Source organism: Rhinopithecus bieti, unplaced genomic scaffold (assembly GCF_001698545.2).
Source record: "Rhinopithecus bieti isolate Rb0 unplaced genomic scaffold, ASM169854v2 scaffold_110, whole genome shotgun sequence".
In the NCBI taxonomy this organism is placed as follows: domain Eukaryota; kingdom Metazoa; phylum Chordata; class Mammalia; order Primates; family Cercopithecidae; genus Rhinopithecus; species Rhinopithecus bieti.
This window is the reverse complement of record NW_016803311.1, coordinates 2,623,412-2,638,394: the sequence shown is the minus strand read 5'-3', so window position 1 is coordinate 2,638,394 and position 14,983 is coordinate 2,623,412. Positions and strand designations below refer to the sequence as shown.

At 38.4% G+C, this 14,983-nt stretch overlaps 1 protein-coding gene across 2 annotated transcripts in view; it reads right to left on the bottom strand.

Annotated features, from left to right (window-relative positions):
- The window catches only part of PDE6H (phosphodiesterase 6H), a 19,419-nt gene extending 4,436 nt beyond the window's left edge, over positions 1–14,983 (bottom strand). The window contains exons 1-3 of one of the 2 annotated variants that reach the window (XM_017873091.1): positions 14,893–14,983; positions 1,680–1,854; positions 598–638 (exon numbers count right to left, since the gene is read on the bottom strand). In XM_017873091.1, the coding sequence (XP_017728580.1) occupies positions 598–638; positions 1,680–1,813 (175 nt within the window). In that variant the 5' untranslated portion in view covers positions 1,814–1,854; positions 14,893–14,983. Of the gene's footprint in view, positions 1–597; positions 639–1,679; positions 1,855–7,039; positions 7,105–14,892 lie in introns of those variants that run through there. The other variant, XM_017873081.1, reaches the window with a different exon arrangement.

Sequence of the window (14,983 nt, the reverse complement as noted above, 5' to 3'; positions counted from 1 at the left end):
AAATAAATAAATAAATAAATAAATAAATAAATAAATAAAATGCAGTGATTGCGTTCATCGTATGATACATAAAATCTGGTAGCCAATTTTAAAATATATTGCAGACATTCAGTATTTAAGATCCTCCTCTGGGTGCTAGAGGATGTGTAAAAAGGAAATTGGTAAGGAAGTGGTTTGCCTGGTAGAGTGGAGAGCTCTCCAGACCTCACCCTTATTTCCAATAGTTCACTTGGTAGCCTCAGACAAAAGACTGTCAGTTCCTCTATGTCTCAGATTTCTCTCCTGAAAAATGAAGTTTGATTAGATGAATTATGAGAATCTTTGTACCATAAACGCCTGTAATTTATCATTGTATGCCCTCAAAGGTTGTTTGACAAAACAAGGTTTATGAAATTTTGGGCCTACCCTGATTTCTTTTAGGGCTTTTGTATCTGGGCACACATGTACTTATTTCAGAGGGTAAATTAAATCCCCACATTTCTATGTCTTCACAGATCTTCTGCCTTGGGTATTTCTCACAATTTTCAACTGCCTGAAGCATATAAAAAGGCAGAACTCCAAGTGCAAATTTCTCACTTAAATCAGTGGATGCCTTACCTGTTCCTAGCCCCTCCATTCCTGGAATGTCATCTCCAAATCTATGGAAAAGAATACAGGGGAAATTAGCTGAGATTAGAGCAAAAGAATTTTGGAGTCACTCACATGGTGAGTTTCTTGATTCAAAGGGGAAGAAGGAGAGGTTTAAATGTTTTTATTTGAGAGACTCCTTTTGTTTGCACTGAACTGGAACAAAGAAAATGTCACTTAGGCAGGTTTTGGTATATCCCAGTGGAGAGATATTTCTCTCCTGTAGGAACTTAACCTAAAACAATTACGAGTCAGAAAGAACTATCAGTGGGACAACTTAGTCAAATTTCACTTTTTATAATAAAAATTGAAATGAGAAAGCAATACAAGAGGCATTAAAAATGACGAATTCATCCATTTGTTTACTTATTCAAAATCATTAACTAAGCATCTATTATATACCAGGCATTTTGTTAGGCACAGAGAGTTAAGACAGTTAAGAAAAAAACAGACAAATTTTCTGAGTGGTCTTAGTCTCGGAGAATAGATACGAATAAATAAATATAAGATAAGATAATGTAAGCTATGACAGCTGAATGTACAAAATGCAAACATGAAAGTAATGATAGTTTGTTAAAGACAGTCAGTGGTAGCTTCAAAAAGAAATTAGCATATGAGCTGTGTGTTGAAAAATCAATAGGATTTAGCCAAGAAGAGGAAGAAAATAAAGAACTGAGGATATAAAATTGGAAGACATACATATAAGCTATATTTTCTGGAAATGGTCAGATGTTCAGTGTTACAGATTAAAGCAGAGGTTATGTCAGTAAAGAGGAGTGGTCATAAAAAGCCTAGAAGGCAAAGTCAAAGTTTATTGTAAAAAGCCTCCATTTGCCATGTTAAATTCGGCCACAGACCTGGAAGTTGAGAAGGAAAGAATTCCAGGGATAAAGACACAATTCATCAAAGATGGAGTTAGAGAGGAAAAGAGAGGATGGGATGGACATTTTTGTAAGTCTGTTTAATATTGTGAGCACTAATTTCTCAAAACAAAAGCCATTATGTGGGAAGAAGAAAGTAATAGAAAGTTTTTCTTTTCATTGTGGTCTTACCCTTTCACACCTTTCTTTGGAGGTTTACTCTTGAATTGGCGAGTCTGCCTCTGCTTGAACTTGGGAGGCCCTTTGCGTGGGGTGGTAGGACCCTGGTTTGAAGCGGGAGCAGCCAGAGCAGCGTTGTCACTCATTTTAACAGCCCCCAGGCGGCTAGTGTTTCCCTTTCAGCCTCCTTAGACAGTGAAAGATAAAAAAAGAAGATCTTTCAAGTCATGGGGACCATTGGTTATTAGATCTTTACTTTACCCTGGAGAAGAAAAGTACTTTAATAAGAAAGCTCAGTGTTTTGTGTTGATACAAAAGGGGAGAAGTTATCATCTTTAAAAGGGATCTTTAAGAAAACAGAGTATAAATCAATGCAGGCACTTAATGTGAAGGAATGTAAACTTACACTCTGCTATATTACTTACACAATCTATCAGTTGTGTAAAGAGACAATTGATACATTTTAAAACTCAAAATCTAGGTGGCTATGCTGTTCCCATAGATCTGCCACTGAAAAAATTTTTAAATAAATAAATTAAATTAAAGCTTCACATTAGGTATAAAAAATTTTTAAATAAATAAATGAAATAGTTTTGCCACAAGTGTTCTATGTGAATTTATTATGATGCTGTACTTCTCTATGACTACCAGTTCTACCCGTTATAAAGAGAGGAAAATGGACTCAGTGACATCTATTGTCTTTTATAGCACCTGCAATTTCTTTCTTTTTTTTTTTTTTTTGAGATGGAGTCTCGCTCTGTCGCCCAGGCTGGAGTGCGGTGGTGCGATCTCGGCTCACTGCAAGTTCCGCCTCCCGGGTTCATGCCATTCTCCTGCCTCAGCCTCCCGAGTAGCTGGGACTACAGACGCCCACCACCACACCCGGCTAATTTTTTGTATTTTTAGTAGAGACGGGGTTTCACTGTGTTAGCCAGGATGGTCTCGATCTCCTGACCTCGTGATCCGCCCGCCTTGACCTCCCAAAGTGCTGGGATTACAGGCTTGAGCCACCGCGCCTGGCCAGCACCTGCAATTTCTTGAAGCTTTACATTTCCATCCAGCTGTAAAATAACCTGACTCTAAATGTTTATTGAGCATTTTTTATGGCCTCTGTTTTTTTATAGTCCTTCAAGTCCTTATAGTCTAAGATAAGATTATTTTGTTTAATCCTCACATGAACCAGAAACTTTTCTCTAGTTCTGGGAAATGACAATGTAGTTGTCTGGACAGGAGGACCTCTGGAGCAGGGATACCAACACTCATGAATATATTCAACACATCTTAAAACACACACACATAGAGAAGTTAATGAAGGACGATTAAGTAATGTATTTGTGCTTCAACTCTACATCCAGACACAAGGTTCTTCAGCCCCCATTGTTCACGAATCTTTGATGCTTTCTTCTGTCCACACCATGGACCTATCCAATATAGTGTTCTCAGACTTTAAGTTGGCTACAGAAATGCGCATTTGTATTTTCTTCAAATACAAATCAAAGAAAATTATTGAAAAAGATAAATTTAAACAATTAATGTGTCATTTTGGATGACATTATTTTCTTTCTTCTTTTCTTTCATAAGAGTTGACAAAACTTGCCCTTGGAAGGAAGATCCTGAAAAGCCCCAAAGAACTCCAAATTGCTTTCACCTCTTACCCTGAGCCCATCCCTTCCATAAAATCTGGTGTGTGTGGGCTTTGTCTCCATAAGATTTGTTATTTCACCCATTACAGATTTATGCTAATTTTTTTGTTTGTTTTTTAAGAGAGACAAGTTCTTGCTCCATCAGCCAGGTTGTAGTGCAGTGGTGCAATTGCAATCATAGCTCACTATAGCCTCAAACTCCTGGGCTCAACTGATCCTCCCGCCTCAGCCTCCCAAAGTGCTAGGTTTACAGGCATGACTCATCACACCAGCCTATGTTAATATTGTTAACTGCAGACCTCCCTGACAGTCTTTGGCTCATGCTAACAATGACTGTCTTTACTGGTCACACTGCATATCCCTCAAACCTCATATTCTATAACTTCCAGTTCATACTATTTTCTTATTTCTTTCAAAATTGGGTTGCAATTATTATCCTCAGCTCCAAGATTTTTCTCTTATTTAAATTCTGATTATTAGTAAATTATTATCCTTGCCAGTAGCAGGGATGGTGAGATTGGCCAGGACCCTGGACCACCTGCTCATGCTGTGATTCCTTCCACTGTCCCCTACCGGACTAGCTTCATGAGGCTGCCCTTCCAGTCTCAGAACCTACAACAGTGCATGGTGTATAGTAATTTTGCCATATATATTATATTTGTCAAATGAGTTAATAAATTAATCTAGAAATTGAACAGGCCAGGCGCAGTGGTTCACACTTGGAATCCCAGCACTTTGGGAGGCCGAGGTGGGCAGATCACGAGGTCAGGAGATCGAGACCATCCTGGCTAACATGGTGAAAACCCGTCTCTACTAAAAATACAAAAAATTAGCCGGGCATGGTAGCGGGCGCCTGTAGTCCCAGCTACTCGGGAGGCTGAGGCAGAATGGCGTGAACCCAGGAGTCAGAGCTTGCAGTGAGCCGAGATCACACCACTGCACTCCAGCCTGGGCAACGGGGCAAGACTCCATCTCAAGAAAAGAAAAAAAAGAATAAAAAGAAAAAAAAAGAAAAAGAAAGAAACTGAACAAATACTGTAAACCTTAGGTCATGAGGTCCTGACCCTTTGACTTCTCCGTCAGAGCACAAAGAACTCATTAGCTTTCAGGCTTTAGGAAATGCACCGCCAGTTCCTCTGCTCACTAAATTCAGTTCCCATTCTGTGGGCCCTCTCTACCCCTGGTTGACAGGCAAACTTTGTGCTTGTCCCAAGTGTGGTTGGGACCCTGGGAATCGCTGGTGAGCAGCCAAGATCAGCGCTGTGCTCAGAGTGGACCACCAGTAACTGACACATCCCAGCTCTGCCAGAGTCACAGAGGTCAGCTCTCAGATCAAGGTGTTTGAACTGCCCAGGATTTCCAAGGTAGAAGAAATCAAAAGTTTGTTTTCTCTCATCTGAAGAACCTATTAGGGTCAGAATTGCCAGATTCAGCAAAAAAATAAAAAAAATACAAGGCATCCAGCTCAATTTGAATTTCAAAGAAATAATATTTTTTAGTAAAGTATATCTCAGCTGTTTCATGGTACATATTTATACTTTAGAAAGTCATTTTTCTCTGGCACTCAAATTTAACTGGCATCCTCCATTTTATCTGGAAGCCCTAATAAGATCCAATTATTTTGGATCCAGAGTTCTATAATGTAAGGGCCTGAAGTGACCCTCATTGGTCACATGGTAGAGCGTACACTCTTTAGAATCAAATTGATATAGTTTTAAGTTCCTACTCCACAGAACTGGCTATGTGACTTAGGAGAAATTTCATAATCCTCTTGGGTCTTACTCCATCTATAAAATGAATCAAATCATACCTTCCTTTTAGGGTTATGGGGAAATTTTAGGAAGACAATATAAGTAGAGTAGTACAAAGTGTTAAAAAAGAGCAAACATACGCTAGACCTTGTGAGAGAAAAGAAAGCCATGCAAACAAATCTGTGGGTATGACACTTGCTCACCCGGACTCTGCACCTCCTTCCTCTGGGCCAACCGCTGAAGAGCCCTTGCCATACACCAGAGGGGCAATTGTCTTCCGCCCTTGCTGGGTAATCCTCTGCTTCCTTCAAACACCTCAACTGTTAACTTATTTCTGGTCTTAAAATTCTGTCTTAAGAAGCTTTCCTTGAATTCCTTTGACACCCCTAACAGCAACCCCAAAGACTTTAAAAATCACATGTGACATCCATATTCCCCTGATGATGCATCCCCTTTTTTCTTGCAGGTTTCTTCTACATGTTTACGTAATTTTGAAGTGACACCTCTAGGCTTAGACAGTGTTCATGTCTGAGTTTGATGCATTATATGAAAGAAGCCTTCTCAGAAAGAGTTACGTAACAGTTGCCAGGTTAATCCCCTGATCCTAATGGTGCTCAGGATTTGCACTAGGTAACCAGAACAGTCGACTAATCCCCATGCAGTTTCTGTCATAGATTTACCCTCCAATTCTCTCTGCAAAACCTTTAGGAAGGGTAGAACACCTCTGACCTTTCCCTGCATTGGAAGCCAGTCCTGTTGCCCATAAACATCACCAAAGGCTAACCTCATCCTGACCACACTTTTCTAGAAATTCCAAGGGCATCTGGAGCTGAGTAACCCTAAATGTATTATCAGACTTGATTTTAGCTGAAAGAAGTTTCACATTTTTTCCTCCAAAACATCAAGCAATTTATTCTTTTGTGAGGCAGAACATTTTCCCGTTTTTAAAGCAATGTTAGCCCTTCCCCTTTTGAAGATTACAAACTGTTTCTCTGCAGAAATAAGTGGATGTGGCAAAGTAATATTTCAAAGCATACTTTTGTGGGGGACTGGAGTTAGGATCACCTTAACAAAATTAAAGATTTGTATAAAGCAAAAAATCATCTTGTGTTGCTTTATACAGCAAAGCCCAGCTGTATATAGTGACAGGGGATGCTCCTCTGAAAAGCAGTTTTAGAAAGTTCCTGGGACAGTCTCTCTGATGCTGCTGTTACCACCTTACCCTTCCAATTCTCTGTTTCTCAGCAAAGATATAGACAAATAGACAAGTCCATTGTTGGTGGACTAAGGAAGAGGCTGGAAGGAGCTAGGAAGGGAAGTACTGTTGGGGTTGAGCCAATAAATATCACCCAGGGTCTTGCTGAGGCAGAGAAAATCAATAATTTGAAAAGCAAAGCAAGACCCAAACCAAAGCCATAAAAAAAAATTACCAAAAATCCAGCCCACACCCTGCTTCAGAATGGAACAAACAAACACTTTGACCTCAAAGGGAGAAGGCTCAGCCACCTGCACTGCCCTGCGGTCATTCTCACGCTCACTCTCAGCTCCCCTTCTCCTTTTCCTCACACTCACACCAGCCTACCAGTGCCTGGGCCAAGTTTGCAAGCACATCCTTGAAGTAAAGAACTGTTTTCTCTGTGGTTATTTAGTGCCACCGATCCCTCCGTCATCACAATACTGTTTACTATGAAGCTGCAAACAGGGAGGTCACTATTGGGCTCCTTCTAAATGAATTCAGTAATCAAGTTTTGCAGTGACCTTGTAATCGTCAAGTTTCACTTATTTGCTTGTCCCATGGCATAACAAGAAGGTCTGAGTGTATCTCCTTCATGTTCTTTCCCATTTTCATCCCCAGCCACAGCCCAGGCCCACAGGTTCAACATGTTTTCTTCTCCAATTTTTCTTTTGGAGCCCGATCAACCCCCCAAAGCCCTTCAATTACTCTGCTCAAATTCACCAGAAGTTCAGAAATACTCACGGAGCTGACTGTTGTTCCTATCAGCTGCCCCGCTGCCTTCTTTGCAAAAGACAAAAGGATCTTTGCATCCTGACTTATCTCTCTGTAATACCCTCATGCTGCCTAATCTCACCGTCATAAGCTCAGAAGAGCAACCCAGGTGCAAAGAAGTTAGAAGAACACGGGGTGAGGCTGGGACAGGCTTAGATAAAGGCTGATAATTAGAGGCCCTTTCAAAACTGACTTAGGTTCACTCTAGTCAATAAACAGGTATTGTATTCACAAAAACACAAAAAGTGTTGATATCCAAGGGTAAATTTCAGTTTGTGATTCAGTATCTTCTTTTTTTTATTCTCACCTTTAGTTTTTGCTACTCCCATTTTTTCCCTTTCCCTGACAAACACACACCAATGTGCACAATCACACCCACACATATACACAGTGACATAATTCTTATGGGGCTCTAGGTAACTGGAGAGAAGAGAGGGAGCCACAGTGCCCCCTGCTATAGTGGGGACATTGAACATGCGGGCAGTGACATTGGGAAACACACAGTATCTCTCCCTAACTGGTATTGTGTGTATTTCCTCAGAGAGATGGAACCTCAGAGTCAAAACTGATACCCAATTCAGTGATATCTGACAGAGAAAGGGCCCATATGACAGCTAGGAATTGTTAACTGAGGACACTTATTCGAGAATCGATTGCCAGATCTTTCGTACCTAAATGTTTCAGGGTGTAGGGTCTGGGGAACAATCCAATTTACTGAGACTCCTTGACTCGGTCTTCCTATTATATTGATCCACTAGTATTAATTATCAATAGATTAATACTTAAGTAGTAATTGATAATTAGTATCACTTAATTGATAATTAATTAATTAATACTAAATAGCTCTCAACCCATATGCTAGTTATCAGTAAGTTATTTTGATAAATTTGTCATAGAAAGATTAAGTGATGTATTCAAGGCTGCAAATAAAATTAATAGTGGAGCCAGGAAAAGGGCCCAAGTTTGGAAACACCTTGTATATTTCATTGTCTTTATACTATACTATATCAAAGCAGACATGGACCAAGATGTCTGTTTGCTGGTTGCTTCCATGCCTTACCAGTGAATTTTAGTGTTCCTTCCCCAGTTGTTACCTGCAAGAGAATTACACTCCATAACATTATAGAGAAAGAAGGTCAATTTATCCTTTCTAGACAGGGAGAGATTCTTAACCTGCAGCCCCAAGCAGATTACATGAGAAACTAAACAGCTCGAGAGTCATTCATATGCTCTCCCATGGTCTTTACCAAGATTCCTCTGAGTTTTGAAGGCAACGAATACCTTGCAAAGCCAGGAAAGTGTTTGGTCTCTGGATGGGTCCTTCTACTTCCTCCTCTGTATCTCCATTATCATTCACATCTTCCTTTACTGTTACATACCAGGCACGTGAATGTTTAGATGCTTATCTGTCAAACTTTTACATATTCTCAATTTTCTTGATGAAAGAATACAAATTTTAAGGACAGTGGAAAGTGCCATACGCTGAGTGAATGTTCTAGAATGCTGTTACTCAAAGTGCAGCAGCAGCAACACCATCTGTGCACTTGTTAAAAATGCAGGATCTCAGCCCTGCTCCATACTTACTGAATCAGAATCCACATTTTAGCAAAGTCCAAGGTGATGTGTTTGCATATTAATGTTTGAAAAGTACTGCACTAGACCCATATGCAGGCTTGGGTTTGCCATTTATCTGCTATATGGAAAAACTGTCACCTCTCTGAGTTTCAGTTTCCTCATATGTAAAATGAATGATTTAGAGTGTCAGGATCCTCAATCTTTTCCATCCCAGTACACTTGAGAAAGATAATCTTGCGATTCTCAATGTTGAATATGGGGGTGGTTGTGCCATAAGTCTTCTTGCTCCAAAGGAAATCCAGGAGAGAGAAGAGTGAGAGGTTAGGGGTGTGGAGAAAGTCTAGGTGTATAGTTTGAAAAATTCTCCTAAAGCCACTCTAATATGGTTCTCAGGGGTTTAGAATTAGAAAATTCTTAAATTACTCTATAGTCTTAAAAATCTATGTTCCTTCTTGTTTTGGATTAAGTAAAGTAGACACGTATTCTCTCATGCCGCTTGCTAAGTACAGCTAAAAATCCTGGATATAATATATGAAAGAAACACGGAATATTTCAAAATATTTGAGAGAAGAAAAAAACAAATAGAGGCTTTAGATGCAAGGAAAATTTGGCAGTAAGTTTTCTGAATTTTCTTTTGTTTTGTATATCCTGTTGTAGATGCAGGAAAAGACAGTAACCCAAAAGCACCAAGAGGGGTAAAAAAACAAAAAACCTCCCCAAAAGCCTGTTTTTTCTAGACAAGTGACCAGAAGAGTAGCAAACTAGCAAGACAGAAAACATTTAAACAAAAACCACCCTACTCCAGTCAAATACCATGGAAAAAAACATGACATGACTCAGCAAAAGCTGAGTGGAGAGCCAAGACTTTCATCTTGATTCAGCTACAGCGGGGTGACTTTCTCTCACCCTAGCTGAGTAGCATCAGAGAAAGCCACATTGGGATCTTGGGCTTTCACCTCCAACCAGTCATAACAAGGCCACCTTCTTCTCCCTACCAGAGTGGTACCAAAGAAGCCCAAGTGGGAAATTTCACCTCCATTCAGACATAACATAGCATGTAAAAAAGCATGAAATAAAGATCTTAGAGCTGAAAAATAGAATAACCAACATAAAAAACTCAATGGATGGGTTCAAAAACAGAATGGAGAATAAAGAGGAAAGAATCAGTGAACTTGAAGATAGAACAATAGAAATTACCCAATCTGAACAAAAGACAGAAAATAAACCCACCCCCCACAAAAAAAATGAATAGAATCTCACAGATCTGAGAGACTAAAGGACCTAATATTTATGTCATCAGCATCTCAGAAGGAAAGGAGAAAAGAGGTGAAGCTTAAAAAGTACTTGAAGAAATAATGGCTAAAAATTTTCCAAATGTAATGCAGGACATAATTATATAACATCAAGAAGGTGGAAATCCCCAATGGGATAAACTCAAAGAAATCTACACCAAAATACACCACGGCTAAACTGCAGAAAACTAAAGACAAAGAAAAAAATTAGAAAGCAGTGAAAGAGAAACAGCAGCTTATCTGTAAGAAAAATAACTCAACTGACAGCAGATTTCCCATTAGAAACCAGGGGGACTAGAAGGATATGGTACATTTTCAGTCCTGAGAAAAGAACTGTCAACCCTGACTTCTATGTCATGTGAATTTATCATTCAGAATAAGGGGAAATTAATGACATCTTCAGACAAAGGAAGACTAAGAGAATCTATAATCAGAAGACCTACTCTAAAAGGATGACTAAGGAAAATTTTTGAAACAAAAAATAAATGATAAAAGGAAGAATTTTAGACTACCTGAAAAGAAAAATGGAAGATAAACTCAACCACCTTCAGCAAGGCTTGGTGGAGAATGAAACATTGTTCAAGGTACTATGAGGTTCTAAGGGTCTGGTCATCATCTTGGATCAGGGATTCATCCACTGTTCCCTGTTTGAAGTGGCTGCTCTTCCTATATCTACTACTCTGACGCCTACTGACTCTCAGGGGATTGGTGTAGGCTGGGCAAGCAACAACCAATACACATGCCTCTGTTGGATGGAGCAGTTTTACCAGATACCTTCATAGTTCATTGGCTAGTCTAGTGAGGGCTGATTTCTGGTCAGTTTATCTCTCATCTTATCAATCAGGTAATCAGGCTATATGACTATAAGCAAAATGACCAATCTCAAAGGAATTCCTCCAAAAGAACTTTGGTGTGTTGAACACTCTAAGCTTTCACAGAAGCAAGAAATAAAGCTAATGGGAACCTCAATATTGATACATTCAATAACATAAATAAATCACAGAAACATTTTGTTAAATGCAAAAATCCAGTCAAAAGGCAGTATACTGTTTGACTTCATTTGTTACATTCTGGCAAGCCTAAACTATAGGGTTGGAGAATAGATCACTGGTTGCTAGGGACTGTGATTGAGTGGAGAAGTTGACTCCAAAGAGAAAATTCGAGAAATTTTATGAGCAGTGATGGAATTATTTGGAATCCTGATCATAGTGGAACTCGATGCATTTGTCAAAACCCCTATGTCCATCACAAGGAGTAAGCTCCACTGTATGCAAATTTTACAACTAAATATAATAAAATGATTTTTTAAAATCTGTATTCCATAGCTCTATAACTTTTGGTTCTTGATCCCTTCTGACAGATGGAAAAGTATTATTAATTATATATTGGAAAGTAGAGTGCAAGTGCTAAGTAATTAGAAAGTAATTAAAAATTTAGCTGTCCTTTAGCTGCTTATGCAAGTGCTAATCTCTAATCTTTCTTTAGTGCTTCTTAAAATACCAGTGAGTGGGAAGACACATTAAAGTCACATTTCCTCCACATTTGGAATCTCCTAGACTGAACTTTCCACTCTGACTAATGCATAGTGGACTCCAGAGGGGAACACACTGGACATGAAAAAGGAATGTACAAGCCTGGCCCCTCTTTCCCTAAATACCCTAGGTTTGATTCTCCAGAAAACATTAATCTTGGAAAAGACTTACAAATTAAAACACAGTATTCTTTTCCAGAAAACAGATAAGAGGAAACACTTCCCAACTCATTTCATGAGACCTATTTCACCCTGACACTAAAAGCAGATAAAGACAATTAAAAAGGAAATTACAGACCAGTATATCTCATAAATTTAGATGCAAAAATTCTTAACAAAATATTATCAAATTAAATACAGCAATGTATAAAAAGAATAATACACTAGGGTCAAGTGGGATTTATTCCAGCTTGCAAGGCTTATTAAATATTCAAAAATTAATCAACATAATCCATTATATTAAGCTAATGGAAGAAAATCATATGATCACACCAATTGATGAAAATATGATTAACAAAATCCAAAACCTATTCATAATAAAAAAAAAAAACTCAGCAAACTAGGAATAGAACTAGGAATTCTATGAGAATAGGATTCTCATTAAAAAACTATGAAAACCTACAGATCAATGAAACAGAGTAGAAAACCCAGATATAAACCTACACAAATATGCCCAATTAATTTCTGACAAAATAGACAAAAGCAATTCAATGGGAGAGGGATGGTCTGTTCAACAAATGGTGCTGGAAAGCATAGACATTTTGTCTACGGATATCCATGAATCAAGAGGAGAAGGAGGAGAAGGAAGAGGAGGAGAGGAAGAATCTTAAACCTCACATATTATGCACCCCAAAAACTTCACACCTAGTACAGAAATTAACTCAAATGAATCACAGACTAAAATATAAAATGTAAAACTATGAAACTTTAATTTAAAAATATGAGACAAAATCTCCAGGCCCTTGGACTAAGTGAAAAGTTCTTACATTTGCCAGTGAAAACACAATCCATAACAGTAAAAATTGATAAATTTGACCTGATTAAAATTAAAAATATTTGCTCTGTGAGAAACTCTGATGAGGGAATTGAAAGACAAATTACAAATTAGAAGACAGTGTTTGAAAATCCTATACCCAACAAGGGATTTGTACCTCAAAAATGTAAAGAACTCTCAAAACTCGAGATTAAAAAGGCAACCAATTCAATTAGAAAATGAACAAGAAACATGTGTAAGCATTTCACTGAAGAGTATATGTAGATTACAAGCACACAAAAAGATATTCACCATAATCATCCATTAGGGAAGTGTAAATTAAAACCACAATGAGAAATCACCACACACCTATGATAATGACTAAAAAAAAAAGTGTAACACTAAATGATTGCACAGATATAGGAGAAGATGGATCACTTGTGCATTGTGAGTGAGAGTGTAAAATGCGACAGCCACTATGGAAAACCATTTGGCCAGTTTTCGTAAAAAGAAACATGGATTTACCATGCAACCTAGCAATTGCACTTTTGGGCGTTCATCCAGGGAAGTGAAAACTTGTGTTCTCAAGTGTTTATAGCAGCTTTGTTCATACTAGCCCCAAACTGGAAACTATCCAAATTTCCTATAATGAGTGAATAGTTATACAAACTGTGGTACATTTATACCATGAAAACACTGCGCAGCCATACAAAGAGATGAACTTATTGACACCTACAGCAACTAGTATGAACCTCAAGGAAATTATGCTAAAGGAAAAAAGCCAATTACAAATATATGTGTGATTCTGTTTACATAATATTCTTTTTAAAAATTTTTATTTTAAGTTCAGGGTACGTGTGCAGGTTTGTTACATAGGTAGACGGGGGTTTGTTGTACACATTATTTCGTCACCCAGGTATAAAGCCTAATATCCATGAGCAATTTTTCCCGATTTTCTCCCTCTTCCCACCCTCCACTCTCCAGTAGGCCTCAGTGCGTGTTGTTTCCCCCTGTGTTCTCGTCATTTAGCTCCCACTTATAAGTGAGAATATACAGTATTTGGTTTTCTGTTCCTGCATTAGTTTGCTAAGGATAAGGGTCTCCAGTTCCATCCATGTCCCTGCAAAAGACATGATCTCTTTTTTTATGGCTTTTTAATGTTCTTTTTTATGGTTTCATAATATTCCATGGTGTATATGTACCACATTTTGGTTATCTATTCTATCCATTTATATAATATTTTTAAAATTAAAAAATTTATAGAGAGGGTGAACAATTTAGTGGTCACCAGGGGTTAGGGATGGGTGTGAGGAGGTGGGTGTGGCTACAGAAGGATAGAACAAGTAAGCCTCACGGTGATGGCCTGTGTCTTCATCGTGGTGGTAGTTAGAAGAAGCTTCACACGCAATAAAATTGCATAGAACTACACACACACACACACACACACACACGATTGCATATGTAACTGGAGAAATCGGAGCAGGTTCTGTGAATTGGATCAATGTCAGTTTCTTGGGTTGATATTATACACATTTATGCAAGATGGTGACATTGGTGAAGACAGGGTGAACATTTCTTAACAACTTCCTGTAAATTTATAAGTATTTCGAAGTATAAAGTGAAATAAATTTGTTATTCAAAAATTCATAAGAAGGATGCATAGCAACTTCAACATATAGCAATCAGATAAATATTTGTTCAAAGCTGAAATATAGGTGACCTGACTCAGCAGGCAGAACTGTTTCCCATCTTCCTATACTCCCCTCTCAAGCCATTCCTCCTTTGCTTCCTTTGTAGGCATCTCTCACTTCATCTTTTCTAAATGTTGAGGTTTCCTAGTATCTTGGCCTTTCTCATTAATTCCATTGGTATTTATTGACAGTATACTCTGTTTTTAGTCAGTGCTCTAGTCTCTGGGATACAGCAGTGAATAAGACAAAGTCCCTGACCTTATAGAGTTCTCAGCCTTGTGGAGACATGGATAATAAACAGAAGGATAATACATGGGAAATATGTCAAGGGATGTTACATGCTAGAAATAAAAATAAAGCAGAATGATGAAATAGAGGCACTATTTTAAATATGGTGGTTTAAAAAGACCCCTCTGAGAAACTGACATATGAGCAGAGATCTGAATAAAGAAAGAAATGAATCAGGTACGATTATTTAAAGGAAAAACATTTCTGCAAAGAGAATGATCTCTAAAATGGGAACCTGTTTCTCATGAAAGGATTAGCAAGAGGGGCAAGATCTGGAATGGAGGAAACAATGGCTAAGTGTTAGCAGATGAGTCTGGAGGATTGCAAGTGGCTAGATCATGAGTATGTTAGAATTCTAGTGCTACATGACAAATTACCTCCAAATTTAGCAGCCCATAACAATAGATATTTCTTATCTCCCACAGCTTCTATGGGTCAATCAGGAGTGGCATAGCTGGGTGGTTCCTACTCACATCTTCCATGAGGTTACAGTCATGCTGTCAGTCAGGGCTGTCGTCATCTGGAGCTGAAACCTTCATTTCCATGATGATTCACTTAGACAGC